Source organism: Doryrhamphus excisus, linkage group LG17 (assembly GCF_037039965.1).
Source record: "Doryrhamphus excisus strain RoL-2023G ecotype Guam linkage group LG17, RoL_Dexc_Guam_v1.1, whole genome shotgun sequence".
Lineage (NCBI taxonomy): Eukaryota > Metazoa > Chordata > Actinopteri > Syngnathiformes > Syngnathidae > Doryrhamphus > Doryrhamphus excisus.
This window is the reverse complement of record NC_136373.1, coordinates 5,817,182-5,839,845: the sequence shown is the minus strand read 5'-3', so window position 1 is coordinate 5,839,845 and position 22,664 is coordinate 5,817,182. Positions and strand designations below refer to the sequence as shown.

General features: G+C 41.5%; 2 protein-coding genes across 4 annotated transcripts in view; one reads left to right on the top strand and one right to left on the bottom strand.

Moving 5' to 3' along the window:
* The first annotated feature begins 633 nt into the window (after positions 1-633).
* LOC131136735 (twist-related protein 2-like) lies at positions 634-4,199 on the top strand. 2 transcript variants are annotated; one of them, XM_058083923.2, is made up of 3 exons: positions 634-1,870; positions 3,706-3,807; positions 4,006-4,199. In XM_058083923.2, exon 1 carries the CDS (start codon positions 1,001-1,003, stop codon positions 1,595-1,597), a length of 597 nt encoding a protein of 198 aa, XP_057939906.2. In that variant the 5' UTR covers positions 634-1,000; the 3' UTR covers positions 1,598-1,870; positions 3,706-3,807; positions 4,006-4,199. The 2 variants fall into 2 exon arrangements, with proteins under 2 accessions (XP_057939906.2, XP_057939905.2); XM_058083922.2 differs by having other exon boundaries at positions 634-1,874.
* A 3,566-nt stretch (positions 4,200-7,765) lies between these two features.
* Positions 7,766-22,664, bottom strand: part of hdac7a (histone deacetylase 7a) — a 44,802-nt gene continuing 29,903 nt past the window's right edge. For both annotated transcript variants that reach the window (XM_058083920.2, XM_058083919.2), the window contains exons 9-26: positions 22,426-22,527; positions 22,144-22,315; positions 20,427-20,632; positions 20,142-20,351; positions 19,839-20,073; positions 18,391-18,524; positions 18,134-18,254; positions 18,001-18,050; positions 17,448-17,555; positions 17,068-17,123; positions 15,795-15,882; positions 14,432-14,551; positions 14,250-14,347; positions 11,209-11,327; positions 10,845-10,978; positions 10,695-10,776; positions 10,466-10,604; positions 7,766-8,548 (exon numbers count right to left, since the gene is read on the bottom strand). In XM_058083920.2, coding sequence (XP_057939903.2) covers positions 8,506-8,548; positions 10,466-10,604; positions 10,695-10,776; positions 10,845-10,978; positions 11,209-11,327; positions 14,250-14,347; positions 14,432-14,551; positions 15,795-15,882; positions 17,068-17,123; positions 17,448-17,555; positions 18,001-18,050; positions 18,134-18,254; positions 18,391-18,524; positions 19,839-20,073; positions 20,142-20,351; positions 20,427-20,632; positions 22,144-22,315; positions 22,426-22,527 — 2,217 coding nt within the window. In that variant the 3' untranslated portion in view covers positions 7,766-8,505. The remainder of the gene's footprint in view (positions 8,549-10,465; positions 10,605-10,694; positions 10,777-10,844; positions 10,979-11,208; positions 11,328-14,249; positions 14,348-14,431; positions 14,552-15,794; positions 15,883-17,067; positions 17,124-17,447; positions 17,556-18,000; positions 18,051-18,133; positions 18,255-18,390; positions 18,525-19,838; positions 20,074-20,141; positions 20,352-20,426; positions 20,633-22,143; positions 22,316-22,425; positions 22,528-22,664) is intronic.

The window sequence follows — 22,664 nt, the reverse complement described above, 5'->3', positions numbered from 1 at the left end:
GCTCCTTCTTCACTCCAGGCCTATGATTAGAGCCAAGTCGCTGCCACTGGAAGAAAACACAGTTCTGTGTTGTTTCTTATAGTTGTTATTCCAAGGACATTTTGTACCTTTATCTTTAAAAACATTATAATTATCAGCTTTGTTCCTTAAATTAGCTTAAAAACCACACTAGAAAATGTTTTTTCTAACTACTTCTACTGGCTTCATATTTGTAATTTTAATATTTGTCCATCAGACATCACTACTATCTGAAAAGACAGTTAGCAAAACTAACTCTGAGGTAGCAGAGATAAGGATGCTGAGGTTCTCAATGGGAGTGACCAGGATGGATAGGATCAGGAACAAGTACATCAGAGGGATATTACATGTTAGATTCCTTTGAGATAAAGTCAGAGAGAGGTCAGACTTATATATACACACGCTTGTGTAAATGTTGGTAGGCTAATATTTTTGTCATTAGATCAAGGTCTGTGAGTGATTTTTAGGAACTTCTTAAGGATTAAACAACATCATCGTGCAGCTATACTTAGTAAGAGAAATATAAAGGGAAAAGGGGTGAGAAAGAGCAAGCAAGGATGTGTAGCGTGAGGAGGGGGGGGCGGCTTAGAGTGGGGCAAATCTGGAACCAATAAAGCCGGGAAGCCTCCACGGCGACGTCATTGAGGTTTGATTTGGTTTGGCTCTACCAGACACCTTCTCCCTTTGATCACAGTACTCCATAGTTTAGGATTCCTGCAGTGCTCCACACCAATCAGTGAATCACATGGGCGGTCCGACGAGCTTTCCAATGTCCCCTCCCAGATTGAAGTTTCTGTTGGATCACACGCAAGCTGGAGGACGACCAATGCGGTGTGACGCTAGGGAGAGATGACTAGCTGGCTGACTGTAGATGAAGGACAAGTCTTTGAATTGGATAAACGGTAGCTTGAAGACCAGAAAAAGACGAGACTGAATCCAAGACAGAACGGGAGGAAAGTCAACTCTAACTTGGAAAAGAAGTATGAGAGAGGAGCAACAGACTAGTAGTGATCCTCCATCGGGAGAGGAGAACACAGGAAAACCACCTTCCAATGCCTGTCCGGTCCTTGTAGCAACACCTGGACTCGGCAGACGGAAACGGAACACCGGAAAACCTCTGGCAGACGACTCTACCACTCCAACAATCGACCCTGTAGATGAGGTCTACATCTACGCTCCCAAAAAAATCAAAAGCAGCCCTCAGCATCAGCTTTGTTCTTCAGGACCGTCCATTTCCCCAGTTCCAGGTCCGAGTCCTGGCGATTTGACGTCTCTGGAGGACCCTCACGGCCAAAGAGTGATCGCCAACATCCGCGAACGGCAGAGAACGCAATCCCTCAATGAGGCCTTCGCGTCCTTGAGGAAAATTATCCCCACGCTCCCATCGGACAAGCTCAGCAAGATCCAGACCTTGAAGCTAGCGTCACGCTACATTGACTTCCTGTACCAGGTCCTACAGAGTGACGAGATGGACTCCAAGCTGAGCGGGTGTAACTACCTTGCCCATGATAGGCTGAGTTACGCCTTCTCTGTGTGGAGGATGGAGGGAACCTGGTCCACCATGTCTGCTGGACATTAGCCTATCATGTTTGACAATGGACACATGGGGTCACGTTTAAAATGGACTCATCCATCTCAGGTTACATCATTGGCTCAATGTTGAGGCAAAGACTTTGGATGAGAAGCTTTTGGATTGTTATCTGCTTTTGAACCTTAGAATAGTTCATTGTTGTTAAGTCTTCTATTGGTCTTGAAGAGCTGATGTCTCCCTTTTGGATCTCTTGACTTCTTTGGCTACCAAAGTTTGACCCTTAGTTCCACCATCAGCAGCACCTTGAGCACCATCATCAATGTAGGTATGCATTCTTATGTTTCTTTCTTAACTACAGACATATAGAGAATCTTTCACTTGTTTTTTTTCTGTGAAATCATCATCTAGAGCAGGGGTCTCAAACTCAATTTACTTTGGGGCCACTGGAGCTAGGGTCTGGGCGAGGTTGGGCCGCAACAGGTTTTCCAAAAAAAAAAAAAAAAACGCATTTATTAAAAACAGAAAAATGAATAAACTTCCGATTTTCTACAAGAAAAGCTCTGATAAAACATTCCAATGTTCTCAAATATCTTAATTTTTATTTTTCTACACAAAATAAGAATAAAGAAAATCAATCAATCAGTAATAACTAAATATAATAATAATAATAAAACGGCAAATAATAAAAACTTAAGAAACCACATATAGTTGGTGGGTAGACAAATTATTTTTTTCAGATTAAAATTGACAAATCATTATTAGAGCCCTGTAGACATGACAAAACACAACTATAGTCACATTTATAGTCTTTTTATTTACAACATATTGCGCAACTGCAGGGTCTTGAGACACATGCTAACTCCCAAACTAGAGAGCTAGCGACCTAAACGGTAGCCTTCAAATTATTTCCTTTAAACTTAAATAGCCAAAAACTTACCACTTCCACACAGATAGGGAGGATAACTATTAACAGTTATTTAACCTTTAACATGAACATTAATCAAACGTAATAATTTTTTCTGGGTACATGATACCATACAGCATCCATATCAAACTTGCGCGGGCCGCACTAACATTAAACTTTCATATCAAGGCGGGGGCCTCAAACTAGTGTCCTGTGGGCCACATTTGGCCTGCGGGCCACGTGTTTGAGACCCCTGATCTAGAGAATCTTTGACTCATGTCCTGCTCCTGTCATATAAAATAAAAAAACAGGATCAAGGCATTAGCGCTGCCTAATGAAAACAAGCTACGAATCATAGACGACGCCATCAAAGGAGAACGCTGATGTGGGGCGGTGGGCTCTGAACATTGATGTGGGAGTGGGGGTGCGAGGGGCACCCATAAAGCACCGGGAGTGATGGAGGAGGTGAAAGCTGATTTATGCAGCACACATGGATAGGTGTGCCCCCCTTACTGCCCACCTTACATACACACTAATGCTGACTATGATTCAACTATTTCCTTGACAATTCCCGCTTAACCCACGCCCACTTCCGGTGTAAGCCCCGCCCATTACGAGTATGCCGTAAAGTTAGTGTCAAGTGTTAAATGGGACCTATTATTATATATATATTATATGGGGACTCCTATTGAGCAGCTACACACAATAACCAGCACATAAAACTTTCTAGATCTTCCAGAATATACACCTATTCCAGTTGTATTTCTCTGGATTGGTGCGTCCTGCCAAAACGGTCTGTTTTTATTTATTCCATACACGGCCCGCCTCCGGGCTCGGCCACTTCGCCAACCATGCCTGCCCGAAAAAGGGCGCTCATTGTCGGACACACCTTGTCAGAGGTACCGTTGCTGCGGTGCAGCTCTGCCTGAGCTAACTTGTACCTGAGCTTATTTTGTAAACAGAGTAGCAGAGCTTGAGGGAGGGCAGGGGCCCTCCTTATATGGATATCTGCTCTTCTGTGACATCACAAAGGGGCAGTTTTACCATGCCTTCTGAAACCAAGCGTTTTGAGCCATCTGAAACTTCTTTCTGGGCTCACTTCTAAATGCACAAATGCTCATTTTCTGAAACTTTGGCATCAATTAACACAGTAATACAACATTGTAACTACATTTATAGGTCAGAAAAGTGCAAAAAGCATAATAGGTTCCCTTTAAAGTATTCTTGCTCTCTGTCTTTCCCTTCCACACAGGTGCTGTCCCGCCTCTGAAATTTCTGAATCAACTTTGACCCTTCATTCATTGTTGGTACCTTTCACACTGACCTGCGACGCATGAATAAAGGCTCAACACAGGTACTTAAATATAAATTTAAATACCGCCTGTGTGAAAGGGGCTTTAGTTAACTGTGAAAAATGAAAATATGAAGATTTTCCTGCATTAAAACCCCATCCTACACTTCATAAATGTGCCTTCGTATCTCTCTTTTACTTCGGGAAATCCAACTTTACTCCAATATTTCCACAATTTAATGTCTTTCTCTTTCTTTGCAGTGTTGTTTTCTGCGCCATGCCGCCATTTTGACCATTCTGGTCATGTGGACTTTGGAAAAGAGAACTGTCTAGAATATCACTGATAAGACAGAAGTGGACCAAAGACGTGAGGAATATGCATGTTATGCTATATTTGGGACAAATGTGTTTACAGAGACAAATAACATTCTATCACAATCTGTCTTTATAAATAAAGTTCAGTTCAAATTCTATGCCTCCAGTCTCTTATTAAAGTTCACCCACCTTACATGGTCTTTATTTAATGAGGTCTGCACGCCTTCCTTTGCCTGGTCAGTGAGGAACACTGACACACATCCAAAAAGAACATTCTAGAATGTGCAATTAAAAAGCGCTATGGGGTATTTTATAGCCTTGGAACCTTTTAGAGGTGCTTTTCATAGTTTTGGCTCTGAATACAGTCATTAAAAAGTGTGGGGGGGTAAAAGGAGAAAAATCACAAATGAAACATGGAGGGTAAAATTAGACTTTAAGCATGCTGTTGAATATTTAAATAGTGTTCTCCGTTGGAAGTGTTGTTGTAATTGATTTTTGTAGTGCTTTTTTTACAGCGTAAAAACGATTTTACAATCCGAGCCTGGCTCTTTAAGAAGAAATGCATTGTGGGAAGACTCTCTCTCTTCCTTACCTTCAATTGTCTTCTGCGTCCTGATTGGCTGCAGTCCACTGTCAATCTCCTTCGGCGCCGCCCTGGCATGTCTCCTGTGTCATCGCTGGCTTTGCTAGCTTGCTGTCTTTGTACCTAATGTAGTGGCAAGTAAATACTCTCCGTATATTGCTAACTGAAAACTAATAAAAATTCTTACAGTACAGGTAACAAGCCTGTTTTATAATGAGTTCATGGAATAAGACAAAATCAAATTTCACAGGGAAAAAGCGGTAATGCTAACCCAAGTGAATTGCTGTGTACGGAACAAGTTTAACAAGTTACTTTAGATTAAAAAAAACAACAAAAAATGTAGAAAACCTAAAAAAAGTTAAGGAATTGTGATAATCTCCAAGCTAATTAAAGTTAAATTTCACAATTGCTCCGTGTCCTGTTTACATGAATGAGGCACAGCTGAAGGCGTCGAGAGAGTGAGAGAGGCGGTCGCTGTGTGTGACTGGCCAATCAGAGAGCTTGAAGAATGAATACATAATGAGCATTTTTTTTACACGCTAATACAGCTCACCCCCCCCCCACACACACACACAATAACGTAGTTGTTTCCAAAAGGCATTTCTTTTTAATCTAAAAGGAAAAGACAACAACAAAAATAGTACAAAATAGAACATCTTTCTATACATACATATTGGTAGGAAAAAAGATTGACAAAACACGTACAGGTCATTAGCAAAGAGTAGCATGAATTCAGTACAGTATTACTTTAAGTCCAGTTAGTTAATTAAGAAAAAAGTTACCAATACACAACAACAAAGTGTGTATTTTGGTCTTTGGAGCTTTCTATTTACGGTATTTATGTACACAGTGTATTTTCTTAAAAGGAGAGTACACACTCATGACATCAATGAGTAAAAGGCAACAATTAGGAGTATCTGCATCATGAAACAATGAACACACACACACACACATATCAGGACTGCACATACACTACTACATAGTAAGTGTACATGCAAACAAAACACACACAATCATACACTTACTTCATGGACACACTTGTCCAGAGTCACATGTTTAAATGCTGTCATGTGAAGAATAAAAATGTTTCCTTCTATTGTTGGACAAGTAACACATGGGAGTCTACTGCATTAAACATGTCAATAGAAGCCATATTTGCTTAAAGTAACATTACTGTTTCACTTTATACTCATAGAGTTTTAATTATGGTTAAAATTGGTGAATAATTGAAGCAAAACAAATCCCCTGAGGTGACACAATTCAGGACTTAAGTCGTAAAAAGGACAATTCTGGTTACAAAGTAAACATTGGAGCTCCTGTTTGTAGCAGAAAAGTTAAATAATAACAAAACAATTTGGCTAGGATTTTGCATATTAAATGACGTCAGATTTAACCGGGAGCTTTAAGGCAACTCGGCTTCACGTGGACGAGTAGAAAGTACAACAAGGTGAGTTTAATAGGACGTCGCACAAACAGTGGAACCCTTGCAGCTATTGATGGGAACACAGATTCACTTTTTGAAATCCTTACTTTTATATACTAGAATGAACTGCTGCACCAAAATAGTACATTCCACAACAACAATAATATGATGATATATAAGTGCTTTGATGGCGATGGAATAGTAATGACCGAGATTGCTATGTTGCTGGAATTCAAAAATAACAAACAATTAGCATTAATGAGGACATCGAATGACTTTGACGGCGCCAGAATAGTAATGGCTGATTAAACAGGGGTGTGGTGTCTATTTTTCATTCATTCATTTTCTACTGCTTATTCTTACGAGGGTTGCGGGGGTGCTGGAGCCTATCCCAGCTGTCTTCGGACGAGAGGCAGGGTACACCCTGGACTGGTTGCCAGAAACCCAATCACAGGGCACATATAGACAAACAACCATTCACACTCACATTCATACCTATGGACAATTTGGAGCGGCTAATTAACCTAGCATGTTTTTGGAATGTGGGAGGAAACCGGAGTACCTGGAAAAAACCCACGCACGAACAAGCGTAGAATCGAACCCATATGCCGATACTGTGCTTTTTCATGCAACTCGGCCCATACTGATCGGTGGCTAAAAAGGTACTTTTTGTTCCTTTTGGATCAAAATATTACCAGTGTGTTTTCATTTGTTCATTCATTTTCTATTGCTTATCCTCACAAGGAGTGCTGGAACCTATCCCAGCTGTCTTCGGGCGAGACACCCTGGACTGGTCGCCAGCCAATCACAGGGCACATATAGACAAACAACCATTCACACTCACATTCATACCGATGGACAATTTGGAGTCGCTAATTAACCTAGCATGTTTTTGGAATGTGAGAGGAAACCGGAGTACCCGGAGAAAACCCACGCATGCAACGGGGAGAACATGCAAACTCCACACAGAGATGGCCCGAGGGTGGAATTGAACTGTGAGGCCTGCGTGCTAACCACTCGACCGCCGTGCAGCTTATACTATAATTAATTTGTTAAATATTTCTATATAGTAATATAATACATCTGTGATTGGCTGGCGACCAGTCCAGGGTGTACCCCTGAGGGTGGAATCAAACTCGGGTCTCCTAGCTGTGTGGCGTGCACGCTAACCAGTCAACCGTGTGTCTATTTTTAATAAATGATTTTTTCAATAGCACCTTATTAGTAATGATTAGTAATAAATACCTATGACACCACAGCAGAAGTACTTTGATAGTAATTGATTTAGCATGAAAACTATTTTAACAGGGCAGTTCACTTTCGTTATCCACTGTATTTTGCAACAAAAAGGCTATTTTTGTATATATTTTTAATAACAAAAGTACACCGGATTGATACTAATTGAGTGCAGCGAACACATTCTTGTGCAAAATCCTACTAAAAAATTGTTGCGAGTGCAGTATTAAGTCTCCCTGATGCAAGGAATGTAACAGTTTTTTTCTGATGTACATGATGATGATAAGTGAACAGCACACGGTGACATATGAAGCATAGTTTGCAAGACTCAATTCAGTCTAAACATGACACAAATACCAATCCACAGGTTTAAATCCCTAGCGTATATCCATCATATGTCCTCCCATTGTTATTGTCTGTATTAAAGCCCTTACTGGCAACACAGGCTTGCTGGTGTCACGTATCGAATGGTCACAGTGGTGGCGCTACGGAATGAACTATTTATACCAAAAATATGAGTAGTATATTATAAAATGCTGCTTTTCTTTATGGGACGTTCAATTCTACAATATCTTGGTCCAAAAGTGTAAAAAGTGAAGTCCATCTAAGATTGCAATGAAGGACCTTTGGAATCTCTTACACTTCACATTAAGGAATGAAAAGTGCAATCAAGCAATACATTTTTATCCACAGTTATCATTGTCTCATAGTGGTTAACATACATTAAATACACTGTTTTGCCATTGAATATTTTCTTATGTGTGTGTGTGTGTGTGTGTCTGCATGCGTTCACCTGTCAGAGTTGTTTCAAAAAATTTAATTTTTTGAGAGGCAAGGTGGCACAAGGGAAGGAATCCAAAAATCCTTGGTCCCAACGCTTAAGGCAAAGTTGAGGCAAAGAGAGAGAGACAGCATCTGCAACATAGTGCTTCAAACATCGTCGTACTGTACAAAAGATACAATTCATTGTCAGTCAAAAAGTCCATATTTAAAAATTAAAAAAAAAAACTGTTGTTCTTTGGTGAGGTTTTATAAGGTTACCGCTGAATGGTTCCCAGCATTGAGGTGCTTGTATTATATCATCAAATGCAAAGACTAAAGGCAGGTGGGGTGGATGCTTTGTGAGCAGTGCTGGAGGTCCAGTGCTACACGAGGGGGAGAGGGGTTCCTATCCTGGAGGTGAGCTGAGTGATGTCATCGGTGGTCACATGGAGTCATTGTCATGCTCCATTGGCTCATCTGGAAGGCTATCACAAACACACAAATCCCCTTAATCAGGGCTCTACATTAAAAACAAAAATGACTTGCCAATGGGGAATCCTTAAGGTGCCATAATGATATCATCTAATTTTTGTGACATCGCATTAAAATCTCAAATAAAGATTAAATAATTATCATTTATTGTGGTTGTTTTCCTACATAGATCATGACGTTGCATGGAAATCTGAATTTTCAAGAGACATTCAAGGCACTTTGCCTTGATAAATAAAAGTACATTCATGATTGAATAAACATTGGGCTTATTAAACAATAAATTATTATGGGCTTGCCCAGCCATTACAAGCCCCATAGACAGCTGCAAAGAAGCAGTCTATGATGTCATGATGTGGGGACACTGTGGGACTGCTTTAATACTTTTGGGACTTGAAGCTATCTTGCTAGGTGCTATCATGGTAGCCGTTAGCATGTTAGCATTTCAGCTAATTTACTCATGTCTAAAGGCATATGCACACATGGCATGATGCAGGGAGGTTATCCGCCAACCTTGGCAGTTTCTAAACTTGAGGCCCTCTTGTTAGGTGCTAGCATGGTAGCCGTTAGCATGTTAGCATTTAAGCTAATTTACTCATGTCTCAAGGCAAATACCCACATGGCATGATGTAGGGAAGTTATAGGACAACTTTGGCACTTTCTAAACTTGAGGCTCTCTTGCTAGGTGCTAGCACAATGACTGTTAGCATGTTAGCATTTAAGCTAATTTACTTATGTCTCAAGGCAAATACACACATGGCATGATGTAGGGAAGTTATAGGACAACTTTGGCACTTTCTAAACTTGAGGCTCTCTTGCTAGGTGCTAGCACGATGACTGTTAGCATGTTAGCATTTAAGCTAATTTACTTATGTTTAAAGGCAACTACACACATGGCATGATGTGGAGACACTGTGTGACTGCTTTAACACTTTTGGGACTTGAAGCTATCTTGCTAGGTGCTATCATGGTAGCCGTTAGCATGTTAGCATTTTAGCTAATTTACTCATGTCTAAAGGCAAATACACACATGGCATGATGTGGGGACACTATGGGACTGCCCCAAACTTTTCGGGACCTGAGGCTGTCTTGCTAGGTGCTAGCATGGTAGTCGTTAGCATGTTAGCATTTAAGCCAATTTACTCATGTCTAAAGGCAAATAGACACATGGCATGACGTGGGGACACTATGGGACTGCATCAACCTTTTCGGTACTTGAGACTTTCTTGCTAGGTGCTAGCCCGGTAGCTGTTGGTACACCGGGCCCGAGGTTCACGGCAGAGGTGGCAAGCCCATCAAAATTTCCGCAGGAATTTTCTAGTTGATTTTAAAATTGCCACAGCAATGTGATTCACTCACCTGTGCCATCATTTTTTATTTGCTGCCGCTAATAAAATACTTATTTAGGAGGCACTGTTTCATCACTTTTTGGTGTTTTTCCTTCAGAAGTTGTTGAAGAATTAGACGATGTTGGCAGGGACACCATGATAGATGTTTTCGTAGTCAAACGATCGCTGATTGGTTGATCGCGAACAAGAACGGGTGAGGGTAAAAACACGGACTATGGACTCCGGACACCGCGGTCTAAATAAACGATTCTGATTGGTCCATTTCAAGATTTGCAAGGATTGGTTTGCAAATTACTACCGGAATTACACAGTCCGTGTTTTACCAACACCCAACAAGAACCGCTTTTAAAAAAACTCTTCGCACTTGCCCGACGGGAATATCACTGATTGGATTTACTTGCCCCGGGCCATCGGTACATCATTAATGTCGAGCCCTGCCCTTAACCCAAATTATGATGTTTTTTTTTCAAGAATAAAAGCAACATTAATGACAATTTAAGAATGTCTCGGATTGATGAATAACATAGCTGCTACATAATAGCGATGGGGCCAGTCCAGTCCTACCTCTTGTTGGAAAGCGCTCCCACAGAAAGTGAGGCCAGAGCATTAACAGCATCCGTTTCCTCACAGTCTCGTCTCTGTGCGGCCAGGTAGGACAGACCCACGGAAGTGCTGTAAGCCTTCACGCTCTGCCAGTATTGACCTGCAACACAAAGCACAGACCAGGAACCAGATATGCAGAATAATAAAATAGTGAAATAAATACAGTAGATAATAAAAAAACAATGCTCACTTTGTATTTGTATGACAGTCTGCAGGGATCGGACGGCGTTAGAATTTGGTTTCTGGAGCAAAATCTCATCTGATAGTGAATCCTAAGACATTAAAAATGTAAGGAACATATTTGTTCATTCAGAAAACTCCATTACCCATCATGCCCCACCTGTGCACCGAGTAGTGCACTGACGCAGGCCTCGGATGCGTCGCAGATCGCAGTGAGGTCGTGACCGCCTTCCAGTGACAAAACCAGACGGCCCCCCGCCAGAGACATCAGCTGGCGGGTCAGAAAGCTAAAACCTGGAACACGCCCACACATGTTAGCATGAGTGACTGAGCTGTCCGTTTTCCAAATATTTGTTCAAGACGCATACAGTATATATAGTTTGACCTCCTGTTCCACCGTGACAACCAGCAGTCGCTATAATTATGGTCAGACATGCAGTCACAGCAGCTATGATTATCTATTAATACCACTCAGGATGCAAAGGGACTAAAAATCCAAGAGTTCGGTGAAGAGCCTTGCTTACATTTGGCGGACACCTTGTACCCTCCAAGAGGTGCGGGGTTCCCCTCGGCGGCGTCAAACCCTGCTGATACCAGAACGACATCTGGGGAAAACTCCTGGGCGATAGGCATCACCACGGTCCTGCACACAAAGACATAAAAAGTCATTTGATGGTGCTAAAACAGTAATGGTTTTATTTCATTTGAACATGCATCAGATTACAATTGAATGCATCACATAATCAGTTCACAGTTCCACATGTCCAAAAGGAGTAGGAAGAAGCAAAGCTTATTAAATCCTACCCCTCCATCTGGTACTTTTACAATCAGTAACTGTTACATTTGTTCCCTTCCTGCTTTCCTAATATAGTTTAAGTTTTTTTTTTACTTTATTTTACTTTTATTAAATTTTTTTGTCCCGTACCAAAGTAGGAGGTGATATGAGCATCCAATGACATAATGGGTACCATAGTAAGTGTCAATATAGTGATATATATAGCACATCATGACTGGTTCAAGACTCTTCATCCTTGTATTTAGCAAACATCAACTGCTTGTATTGTTTCTTGAATCGGCTCATCGTTGTGCATTGTTTGACTTCCTTACTCAATCCATTCCATAGTTTGATTCCACATACTGAAATGCTATGGCTTTTTAACGTAGTCCTAGCATAGAAGTGTTTCAAATGTAGTTCTTCCCTGAGATCATATTTCTCCTCTCTTGTAGAGAAGTATTGGATGACATTTTTAGGGAATTGGTTATTTTTAGCCTTGAACTAGAAGATGAACTATATCAGCAAGTTTAAGTATTTGTGATTTTAGAAGTAAGGAGTTATATAATAAGAAGGTAACATAACTGGGGATGGATGGGGCCAGTAAATCTGCCTGGATTGGTAAATAACAACAATAACAACAAAGCTGTATTCATGAGAGCGTAACAGGGAGGTAATAATCTGTAGAATATCCTGCTCTTAGTGCCTCTAAAACAGGGTGCAACAACATTGTTTTGATTGTTGGTGCTCGTGAAAAAAGGTTTCCATTGTACTGCAATTTTTTTTTGGGGGGGGGGGGGGGGGGGGGTGGTGAGAATGGACTGGAGCCCAGCTCAGGCGGCTGAGTTCAAAGCCAGAATGAGCAAGTCTGTTCCCTATTAGAGGGCTGTCACTCTCCTCACGTCATTGACAACACAGAGGAAAAGGAGGAAAACAGTCCATCTGGGATCCATTTACCTTCATTATTCCGCCTGGGGACTATGGAGAACCCACCCGGCCCCCACCCCCACCCCCCTCCCTCTCTATCCGTGTCTTTGTACACACACATAAACACACGACGCTGTCATGACTGCACGCAGATGGACAACATGAGCTCATACTCAAAATGGAGCGCACGCAGAGATAAATCATGCATTTCCGCACGGCAATAAACAACTTAAAGGTCACAAGGAAATGGTTTTAATGTCACATATCAGCATGTTTTTGCGGGGGTCTTGTTAAGTTTTGACCCACCTAAAGTTGATTCAAAGCATGCCGACACTCATTCATCCCCCCCTCATATAACCACAAAAACCAACAACCATAAAAGCCCACGCATCGAGCCCTAAAGAGAGAGCAACTAAGTACAGATTTACCCATGAAAATCGGTGCAGGCACGGCTGTACGCTTAGCATTTAGACCAGGGTCTCAAACACGCGGCCCGCAGGACACTAGTTTGAGGCCTCCGCCTTGATATGAAAGTTTAATGTTAGTGCGGCCCGCGCAAGTTTGATATGGATGCTGTATGGTATCATGTACCCAGAAAAAATTATTACGTTTGATTAATGTTCATGTTAAAGGTTAAATAACTGTTAATAGCTATCCTCCCTATCCGTGTGGAAGTGGCTATTTTTGGCTATTTAAGTTTAAAGGAAATAACTTGAAGGCTACCGTTTAGGTCACTAGCTCTCTAGTTTGCGAGTTAGCATGTGTCTCAAGACCCTGCAGTTGCGCAATATGTTGTAAATAAAAAAAAAGCATAAATGTGACTATAGTCGTGTTTTGTCATGTCTACAGGGCTCTAATAATGCTTTGTTCATTTTAATCTGAAAAAAATAATTCGTCTACCCACCAACTATATGTGGTTTCTTAAGTTTTTATTATTTACTGTTTTATTATTATTACTATATTTATTTATTACTGATTGATTGATTTTCTTTATTCTTGATTTGTTTATTTATTTTTCATCTTATTTTGTGCAGAAAAATTAAAATTAAGATATTTGAGAACAGTGGAATGTTTTATCAGAGCTTTTATTGTAGAAAATCGGAACCAAAGCACTGAAAAAGTTTGTATATTTTTTCTGTTTTTAATAAATGCGTTTTTTTGTTTTTTTTTTGAAAACCTGATGCGGCCCAGCCTTGCCCAGACCCTAGCTCCAGTGTCCCCCAGGTAAATTGAGTTTGAGACCCCTGATTTAGACCAAAGCTCTGTTAGCCGCCATTTGTTGGTATGAATCTGTAGACGGCGATGCGCTTTGAATATTGCGGCTTCGCTTTATCACAGACCCCTTCTCCATACTAATACTGTCTCAAAGATTCCCACCCTAATTCCTTTTCCAGTAACAATGTTGTTGCCAGTTTTCATTTGAGGCTTAGGCGCATGAAGACAACCAGTATTTGAAACTTTACTGGTGCCAACCACCAACAAATGGCGATCAATCAGCCAGCCAGTGGAGGAAGTGATGGTACACAAGAGCTGGGGACTGTTTACTGCCAAAAAGATTCTGGGGATGGGGGGGTTGGGGGGGTCTGACGCATGCTCTGCAAATGACAGGGATTATCAATTACGCACAAAGTACGTCAGAGCATTGTGAAACTGAGCTCAGTGATAAAGTGTCTTAAAAGGAAAACATGCATTTAAGTGTGTCTTAAAACTCCTATTGAACCTTCTACATGGGTTAAGCATAAACAAAATGAATTGATTTGACTGTTTATAATATTGGCTAACATGATTGGAATTATATTTTTGTCATCAGCCCATGCATTTGAACCTACAGGTAAGCTCAGACCTTCAGGCTTCACAACCTCTTACCTGAATGCAGCAAGGTACTCTGCATCCCCCATGGGAGGATCCAGTCCTCCTGTCCAGGCCACGTTCACGTTGAAGCCCTCCCCAGCGCCAGAACCGACCTAAAAAAAAAAAAAAAACCCATATCATTAAAATGTGCTGCATTTGTGTACATTTAAGGTACCGGGCTGTATGTATACACCCACCTCAACTGGTGAGCCGCTTCCGGGGAAAAAGTTGCCGTGATCGTAGCGATGAAGCGACAGGTAGAGGACGCTGGGATCGTTGTAGAAAACCTCCTGCGTGCCGTTACCGTGATGAACATCCTGGCGAACATGGGCGGAACAAGAATAAATATCATTTAGAACTCGGTGTTGGGCATGTTGATATTGATACTTTTACAACCAGTAACTGTTACATTTGTTCACTTCCTGCTTTCCTAATATAATTTATGGTTTTTTTTGTCACGTACCGAAGTACGAGGTGATATGACCATCCAATGACATAATGGGTACCATAGTAACTGTCAATACAGTGATATGTTAAGCACATTATGACTGGTTCAAGACTAATAAATACAGAGCTGATTGATGAACAACAAAGTAGTATTCATGTACGGTGTATAGAGCCTCATATGATGCTGGGATCTATAAATGACAACAACAAAGCAGCATTAATGATGATACAGCAGTACTTAAATTATACCAAATTAGTAGCAATTGAGCATAACATGCTGCTTGGATTGGTAAATAATAATAATGGTAATGGTTTAATTTCATTTGAACATGCATCAGATTACAATTGAATGCATCCCATAATCAGTTCACAGTTCCACATGTCCAAAAGGAGTAGGAAGAAGCAAAGCTTATTAAATCCTACCCCTCCATCTAGTACTTTTACAACTATGAGTTGTGGTGAAAATGCATTGGAAGGCATGTTAGCATATATGTAACACAGATATCCTGAAAGTTACATCATCATTAGACAAATGTTCAATAACGTTTGGACAATTAATTGCTATGTCTCCACCTGTGCTAGAGCACATTGGGCAGTGTGAGAAATTTCAAGTAAATCCTCAATACATTTGTTCACTTCCTGCTTTCTATAATACAGTTTAAGGTTTTTATTTTTAATTTTTAAATTTTTTGTCCCGTACCGAAGTACGAGGTGATATGACCATACAATTACATTATGTGTACCATAGTAATAATAATAATAATATTAATAATAATAGTAAGTGTCAATATAGTGATATATATAGCACATCATGACTGGTTCAAGACTCTTCATCCTTGTATTTAGCAAACATCAACTGCTTGTATTGTTTCTTGAATTGGCTCATCGTTGTGCATTGTTTGACTTCCTTACTCAATCCATTCCATAGTTTGATTCCACATACTGAAATGCTATGGCTTTTTAACGTAGTCCTAGCATATAAGTGTTTCAAATGTAGTTCTTCCCTGAGATCATATTTCTCCTCTCTTGTAGAGAAGTCGTGAATGGAACTTGGTTAAGCATGTTCGAAATAACCCCTATAACCCCCAAACAAAGGTGAGAAAATCTTCTTACCCAGTCGACAATGAGGATTTTGCTGACGCTGAGCTTCTGTTGGAGCTGTTTGGCAGCGATAGCCACAGAGTTAAAGTAACAGAAACCCCTGAGGAGACAAGAACGGTGGTAAATTCATATTTGAGTACAATAAAGGATGGATTCCAGTCGGTCCTTCAAGCATGTGTTTAAGAAAATACAGTATGTTGCTGTCACTAACTTTTAAAAGGGGACCAAAGGTAATGGTTCAGATAATGAGGTTTGAGCATTTGGAAGTGAGCCCTGAAAGACGTTTGGGTTGGCTTTTTTTTTTTTTTTTAACCCTAGCGAGAAGTCATCAGCTCCACCCAGCTGGTAACCTCCTTATATGGGCGAGTGGGACCAATCACAGCAGAGTAGGCGTGCCCGGAGGCAGGTCGCGAGTGCAATAAATTAAAAACTTTATTTTGGAAATCGGGCTGCACGGTGGTTGAGTGGTTAGTGTGTAGACCTCACAGCGAGGAGACCCGAGTTCAATCCCACCCTCGGCCATCTCTGTTTGCATGCGTGGTTTTTCCCGGGGTTTCCAAAAACATGCTAGGTTAATTGGCGACTCCAAATTGTCCATAGGTATGAATGTGAGTGTGAATGGTTGTTTGACTATATGTGCCCTGTGATTGGCTGGCCACCAGTCCAGGGTGTACCCCGCCTCTCGCCCGAAGACAGCTGGGATAGGCTCCAGCACTCCCCATGACCCTTGTGAGGATAAGCGGTAGAAAATGAATTAATGAATGAACAAATGAAAATAGGTTATAAGTAGGCTGCACGGTGACCCAGTGGTTAGCACACAGGCCTCACAGCTAGGAGACCCGAGTTCAATTCCACCCTCGGCCATCTCTGTGTGGAGTTTGCATGTTCACCCCGTGCATGCGTGGGTTTTCTCCGGGTACTCCCGTTTCCTCCCACATTCTAAAAACATGCTAGGTTAATCAGCTACTCCAAATTGTCCATAGGTATGAATGTGAGTGTGAATGGTTGTTGGCTGGCCACCAGTACAGGGTGTACCTCTCGCCCGAAGACAGCTGGGATAGGCTCCAGCACCCCCCACAACCCTCGTGAGGACAAGCGGTATAAAATCAATGACTGAATTTTGGAAATCCAAGGAAATGCAGCTGGAATAGGTGCAGATTCTGGAAGCTCTCAGTGTGTACCTGCTCTTTTAGAGTTCACAACTCAATGCAAAGCGATGAAAATGAGTATAATAATAGGTCCCCTTTAAAAAGTATGACTTATATAAAGCGTAAATGACACCTACATTGGGTTGGACGGGTCAGCATGGTGCCCTGGCGGTCTGACCACAGCAAAGCCATTCTGTTTGGAAAAGGTCAAAATCACTGTCTGCCACTCGGAACCTATCACTTCCTTCTGTATATTACATAGTGTATATATACGAGGAGGTTTTCTTCCTGTCACTCACATGCACAGCAGTACTGGCACACATAAAAAGACTGAAATATGACAGCATATTTTTATTTGTGATTCGGCATTGGTGTCACGATCAATTTTACTTGTGGGAAAACCAGTGTATTCAGTTTTTTTTTGTTCCCCACTGAACAAAAAAAAAAAAAAACATTCATGAATAATTCAGCGCCCCCTTCCCCTTGTTGAAATGAAAAGTTACGACATCTTCCTTACCTTGAGCTCCCCCTTCGCTACTCTGACAGCCAGCTCGACAACACTGCCGGCGGCCATGCGTGACGCCGTGGACGTGTGCGACTCGTTCCAGATGGTGTCGTTGTCGACCTGCAACATGGAGGACAACAACAACGTGACTAATCAATGTTTAACGCATCGCGATATCTATCCGGTCTCAACACGGTTAAATTCAAGCGCTTTTCAAGCAGCTTTTGCAGCTTGCAGCTAACTAGTCATGTTTATATTTATATACAGATATGATACTAAACATATTACACATATGTTTATGTGTGTTTGAAAAGACGTTGAGGTTTAAATAAAATCGTAAAAATAGCTCATTCTTTCATTCCATCGTCCTGGACATGTTGCTCCTATTAGTCACAGTCAAGGGTTTGATGCCCAGTGTCAAGCAAACATTAGCGATGTGCCAAGAGAGCCGCCTTTTTATTTGCCATTTTCACTTGCAAAGGTTTTTAACACCACCAAGGCAGACAACATGCTGCATCGTTATTTACAGCTTTTGGCGTTGCTTTCTGTTTATTTTCAAACTTACCCCGACACCCCCGCATGGTAGCATGACAAACATCCTTTGGGAGAGGATTCCTGAGGGAGCAACATTTAGAATATATTTATATTTTGATTTTTAATCACAAATTAATGCAGAAATACTTAAGGCTGTAACAAACCTGCCAGTTTGCGGTTATCCAGTTTGAGACGGTTGAGTGGGTTGGTGCCATAGAGCAAAACGTGACGCTCCGAATGGACGGACTGGAGTTCTTCCAGAGTGGCCTTACGACCACGAATGTTCTGTGACACATGTAAGGAGGGTTGCCATTTACCGGGAATAACTATCTTTCCACAATTGTGTGCAAAACCCTTCCACACGGACTGCATCCCGCCTATGTTAACTGCTCTGGCATCTTTTTGTGTTCAAGAGTCGTACCTCGCACTGACCCCTCAGGCCTCTTTCCTGTAGTCGGGACCAGATGCTTTGTATTCTCCCAGCATGCTCTGGGTGACTGCTGTTGTCTCCACATGTACACTGGTGCTTCAGCATCTGGGAATCGTACACCAAGCCTGCACACACACACATTTACATCACACAAACAATTCATTGTGGACATTGAAAGGGTGAACGAAAATAAATTTCTGGGGATCACAATAGATGAAAATATGAGCTGGAAACCTCATATTACAAATATACAACATAAGGTAGCCAGAAATATTTCAATATTGAACAAAGCAAAATTTGTTCTCAATCAGAAATCATTCCACACTCTTTATTGCTCTCTGGTTCTACCATATCTTACTTATTGTGGTCGAAATATGGGCTAATAACTATAAAAGCAATCTTCACTCACTAAATGTACTGCAAAAAAGGTCAGTAAGGATAATTCATAATGCCGCCTACAGAGAACATACTAACTCCTTATTTCTAAAATCGAATACTTCAACTTGCTGATATAGTTCATCTTCAAACAGCTAAAATAATGCATAAGGCTAAAAATAACCAATTCCCTAAAAATGTCATCCAATACTTCTCTACAAGAGAGGAGAAATATGATCTCAGGGAAGAACTACATTTGAAACACTTATACGCTAGGACTACGTTAAAAAGCCATAGCATTTCAGTATGTGGAATCAAACTATGGAATGGATTGAGTAAGGAAGTCAAACAATGCACAACGATGAGCCAATTCAAGAAACAATACAAGCAGTTGATGTTTGCTAAATACAAGGATGAAGAGTCTTGAACCAGTCATGATGTGCTATATATATCACTATATTGACACTTACTATGGTACCCATTATGTCATTGGATGCTCATATCACCTCGTACTTCGGTACGAGGTACATTATTGAAAAAAAAAAAAAAAAACTTAAACTGTATTAGGAAAGCAGGAAGTGAACAAATGTAACTGTTACTGATTGTAAAAGTACCAGACGGAGGGGTAGGATTTAATAAGCTGTGCTTCTTCCTACTCCTTTTGGACATGTGGAACTGTGAACTGATGATGTGATGCATTCAATTGTAATCTGATGCATGTTCAAATGAAATAAAACCATTACTATTACCAATAAGGTGGAAGCACTGAGATTGATATGAACTCTTGGGAAGTCTTTGACCTCAGGGACGTGAAAAATGCAGGCAAGCATTATTATGCAGCCACATAGACACTCTTTTTCTATTCACATTGCAAACTTCAAGCTACCTGCAAGACTTTAAATGGTGCATTTTCTTAATACGCCATATGTCAAAATGAAAAAACTAACAGTACAGTCACACATGATGCTGTGAAGAACAAAAGGAAACCAACAGAGGCAAGATAAACTGATGGTAAACACAAAAGTACGTAAAAAATTCCAAAAACTCCCCACACTGTCACTCACCGGTGGTGAAGCGTGCTGTGCTGCTCGTCACCTCCTGGCCAGTCACGTTCAGACTTTTTTCGGGGAGCGTGAGAGACGTAGAGGCGGGGGAGGACTGCGTACGCGACAGCGGGCGGTGGACGCCCAGAGTGCCGCCGACTGCACCACTCGCGTTGCTGCGTATAATCGGTACCGCCAGAGTCTCCATTTGTCGATGCATTTGCTGCAGCTGCTTCTGCTGCTCCCACAGCAAAGACTATAAACGTAATATAAAGTAATGTTATTATCACAATACATCATATTTTTCTACTTTAATAAACAAACCTGGTTGAGTATGAGTGCATGTTGTAGGTTTATCTGCTCTTGACTATTGGCTCCTGCTGCTACTGTTGGCTCCGCCTCCCTCAGACAATCAGCCCTCAGTCTGATCTGATAGGCCGACTCTGATGGCGAAGTTGCTCCGCCGTCCTCTGAATCCATGTCCTCTGAGGGAATCTGATGCAGTCTGGGCTTCTCGCTGGTTTTGGTCATAAGCTGACCAACAGAAAATGTAATAATAGTATACTAATACAGTATTACAGTATAGTTATTTTACAGTAAGCGCTTTACCTTGCCAAGGTGAGTCTGCTGTTTTAATCTCTCCAGCAGTTGCGTGCTGTGGTGCTGCTGGAGGAGGTGCGTGTGGAGGGCCCTCTTGCTCTGCGGCAGGGGCTCCGAGCGCGTTCGGCTCAGGGGTTTGTGGGCCTGAGCGCCCCCTGGAGACAGTTGGTCCAAGTGGGGGGTGAACTGCAGCGGGACGGATTCGAGGCCCGGCACTGGTTTGACACAAAGAGACAAGAGAGACAAATTATATGTGAAATTTACTGTTTACGGCGACACGCCGGTCGAGTGGTTAGCGCGCAGACCTCACAGCTCGGAGACCAGGGTTCAATTCCACCATGGGCCATCTCTGTGTGGAGTTTGCATGTTCTCCCCGTGCATGCGTGGGTTTTCTCCGGGTACTCCGGTTTCCTCCCACATTCCAAAAACATGCTAGGTTTAATTGCCGACTCCAAATTGTCCATAGGTATGAATGCGAGTGTGAATGGTTGTTTGTCTATATGTGCCCTGTGATTGGCTGGCGACCAGTCCAGGGTGTACCCCGCCTCTCGCCCGAAGACAGCTGGGATAGGCACCAGCACCCCCGCGACCCTCGTGAGGAAAAGCAGTAGAAAATGAATTACTTAATTTACTGTTTACGCTGTACATTGTTGTTCATATTTGATGTCATCTATTTATTCTCCACATTATTATTATTATTATTATAATATGGGAGCCAATTTTACTGCTGTGTTATTGTGCAATGACAATAAAGGAAGTCGATCCATCTATCTAAGACAGGGGGTCTCAAACATGTGGCCCGCGGGCCAAATGTGGCACGCAGGACACTAGTTTGAGGCCCCCGCCCTGATATGAAAGTTTAATGTTAGTGCGGCCCGCGCAAGTTTGATATGGATGCTGTATGGTATCATGTACCCAGAAAAAATATTAATAATGTTCATGTTAATATTAATAACTGTTAATAGTTATCCTCCCTATACGTGTGGAAGTGGTAAGTTTTTGGCTATTTAAGTTTAAAGGAAATAACTTGAAGGCTACCGTTTAGGTCGCTAGCTCTCTAGTTTGCGAGTTAGCATGTGTCTCAAGACCCTGCAGTTGCACAATATGTTGTGAATAAAAAGAGTATAAATGTGACTATAGTTGTGTTTTGTCATGTCTACAGGGCAATAATAATGCTTTGTTCATTTTAATCTGAAAAAAATAATTTGTGTACCCACCAACTATATGTGGTTTCTTAAGTTTTTATTATTTGCTGTTTTATTATTGTTATTATTATATTTATTCATTACTGATTGATTTTCTTCATTCTTCATTTGTTTATTTATTTTTCATCTTATCTTGTGCAGAAAAATAAAAATTAAGATATTTGAGAACAGTGGAATGTTTTATCAGAACTTTTATTGTAGAAAATCGGAACCAAAGCACTGAAAAAGTTTGTATATTTTTCTGTTTTTAATAAATGCGTTTTTGTTTTTTGGAAAACCTGATGCTGCCCAGCCTTGCCTAGACCCTAGCTCCAGTGGCCCCCAGGTAAATTGAGTTTGAGACCCCTGATCTAAGAGAAGACCTGTAAAAAAAGGCTTTCATTATAGCGTTTTTGGCTCCCTCTAGTGGATAGAGGCAGCATTGCAGCAACAACTAATCCTCATTTCTTGAGCACACCCAACCATCATACATACAGATCTTATGACATAAGCCATTGTATTTATTTTCAAATGTGTCTCACCAGAAAGGAGCGGTGCATGTACCAGTCCAGACGGCTCCAGGATGATAACAGGGAGGTGAGGGTTTAGCTGCCCGCCTTGATCCTCTCTGCTCAGGGGCACCAACATCTGTGGGGTCCCGGCTGCCACTACAGACACTCGTCCAACCTTCATAGGGGACAGCTCTCCTTCAACCTGCACAACAGACAGTTTGGTTGTTTACTCTACTCTACTCTACTCTGCTCTCCCTGGTGGCCAACTAAAAATGGATAATGACAGAATAGGTGGTGATGCCATGACTGTACCCTGGCATTGGCCGGTAGTCCCAGAGTGATGGTGGGCAGAGTGGAAGGACTCTGGATGGTGAAGTTTGCCAGCGTACCGTCTCTGAGCAGCAGCTTCTGCGCCTGGAAATGCCAAATATGGAGTCACATGACTAGAACGAAAACACTATAAACCAAATTTCACACTCAGAAATTCGATAAACAGAAACCTCCGGAACCTAATGTGATTTACAGCATTAAACGTCATGAATGTAAGAAAA

Bases quoted from the DNA above. Each gene is read 5' to 3' on its own strand.
- LOC131136735 (XM_058083923.2), top strand. From the start codon at position 1,001: ATGAGAGAGGAGCAACAGACTAGTAGTGATCCTCCATCGGGAGAGGAG.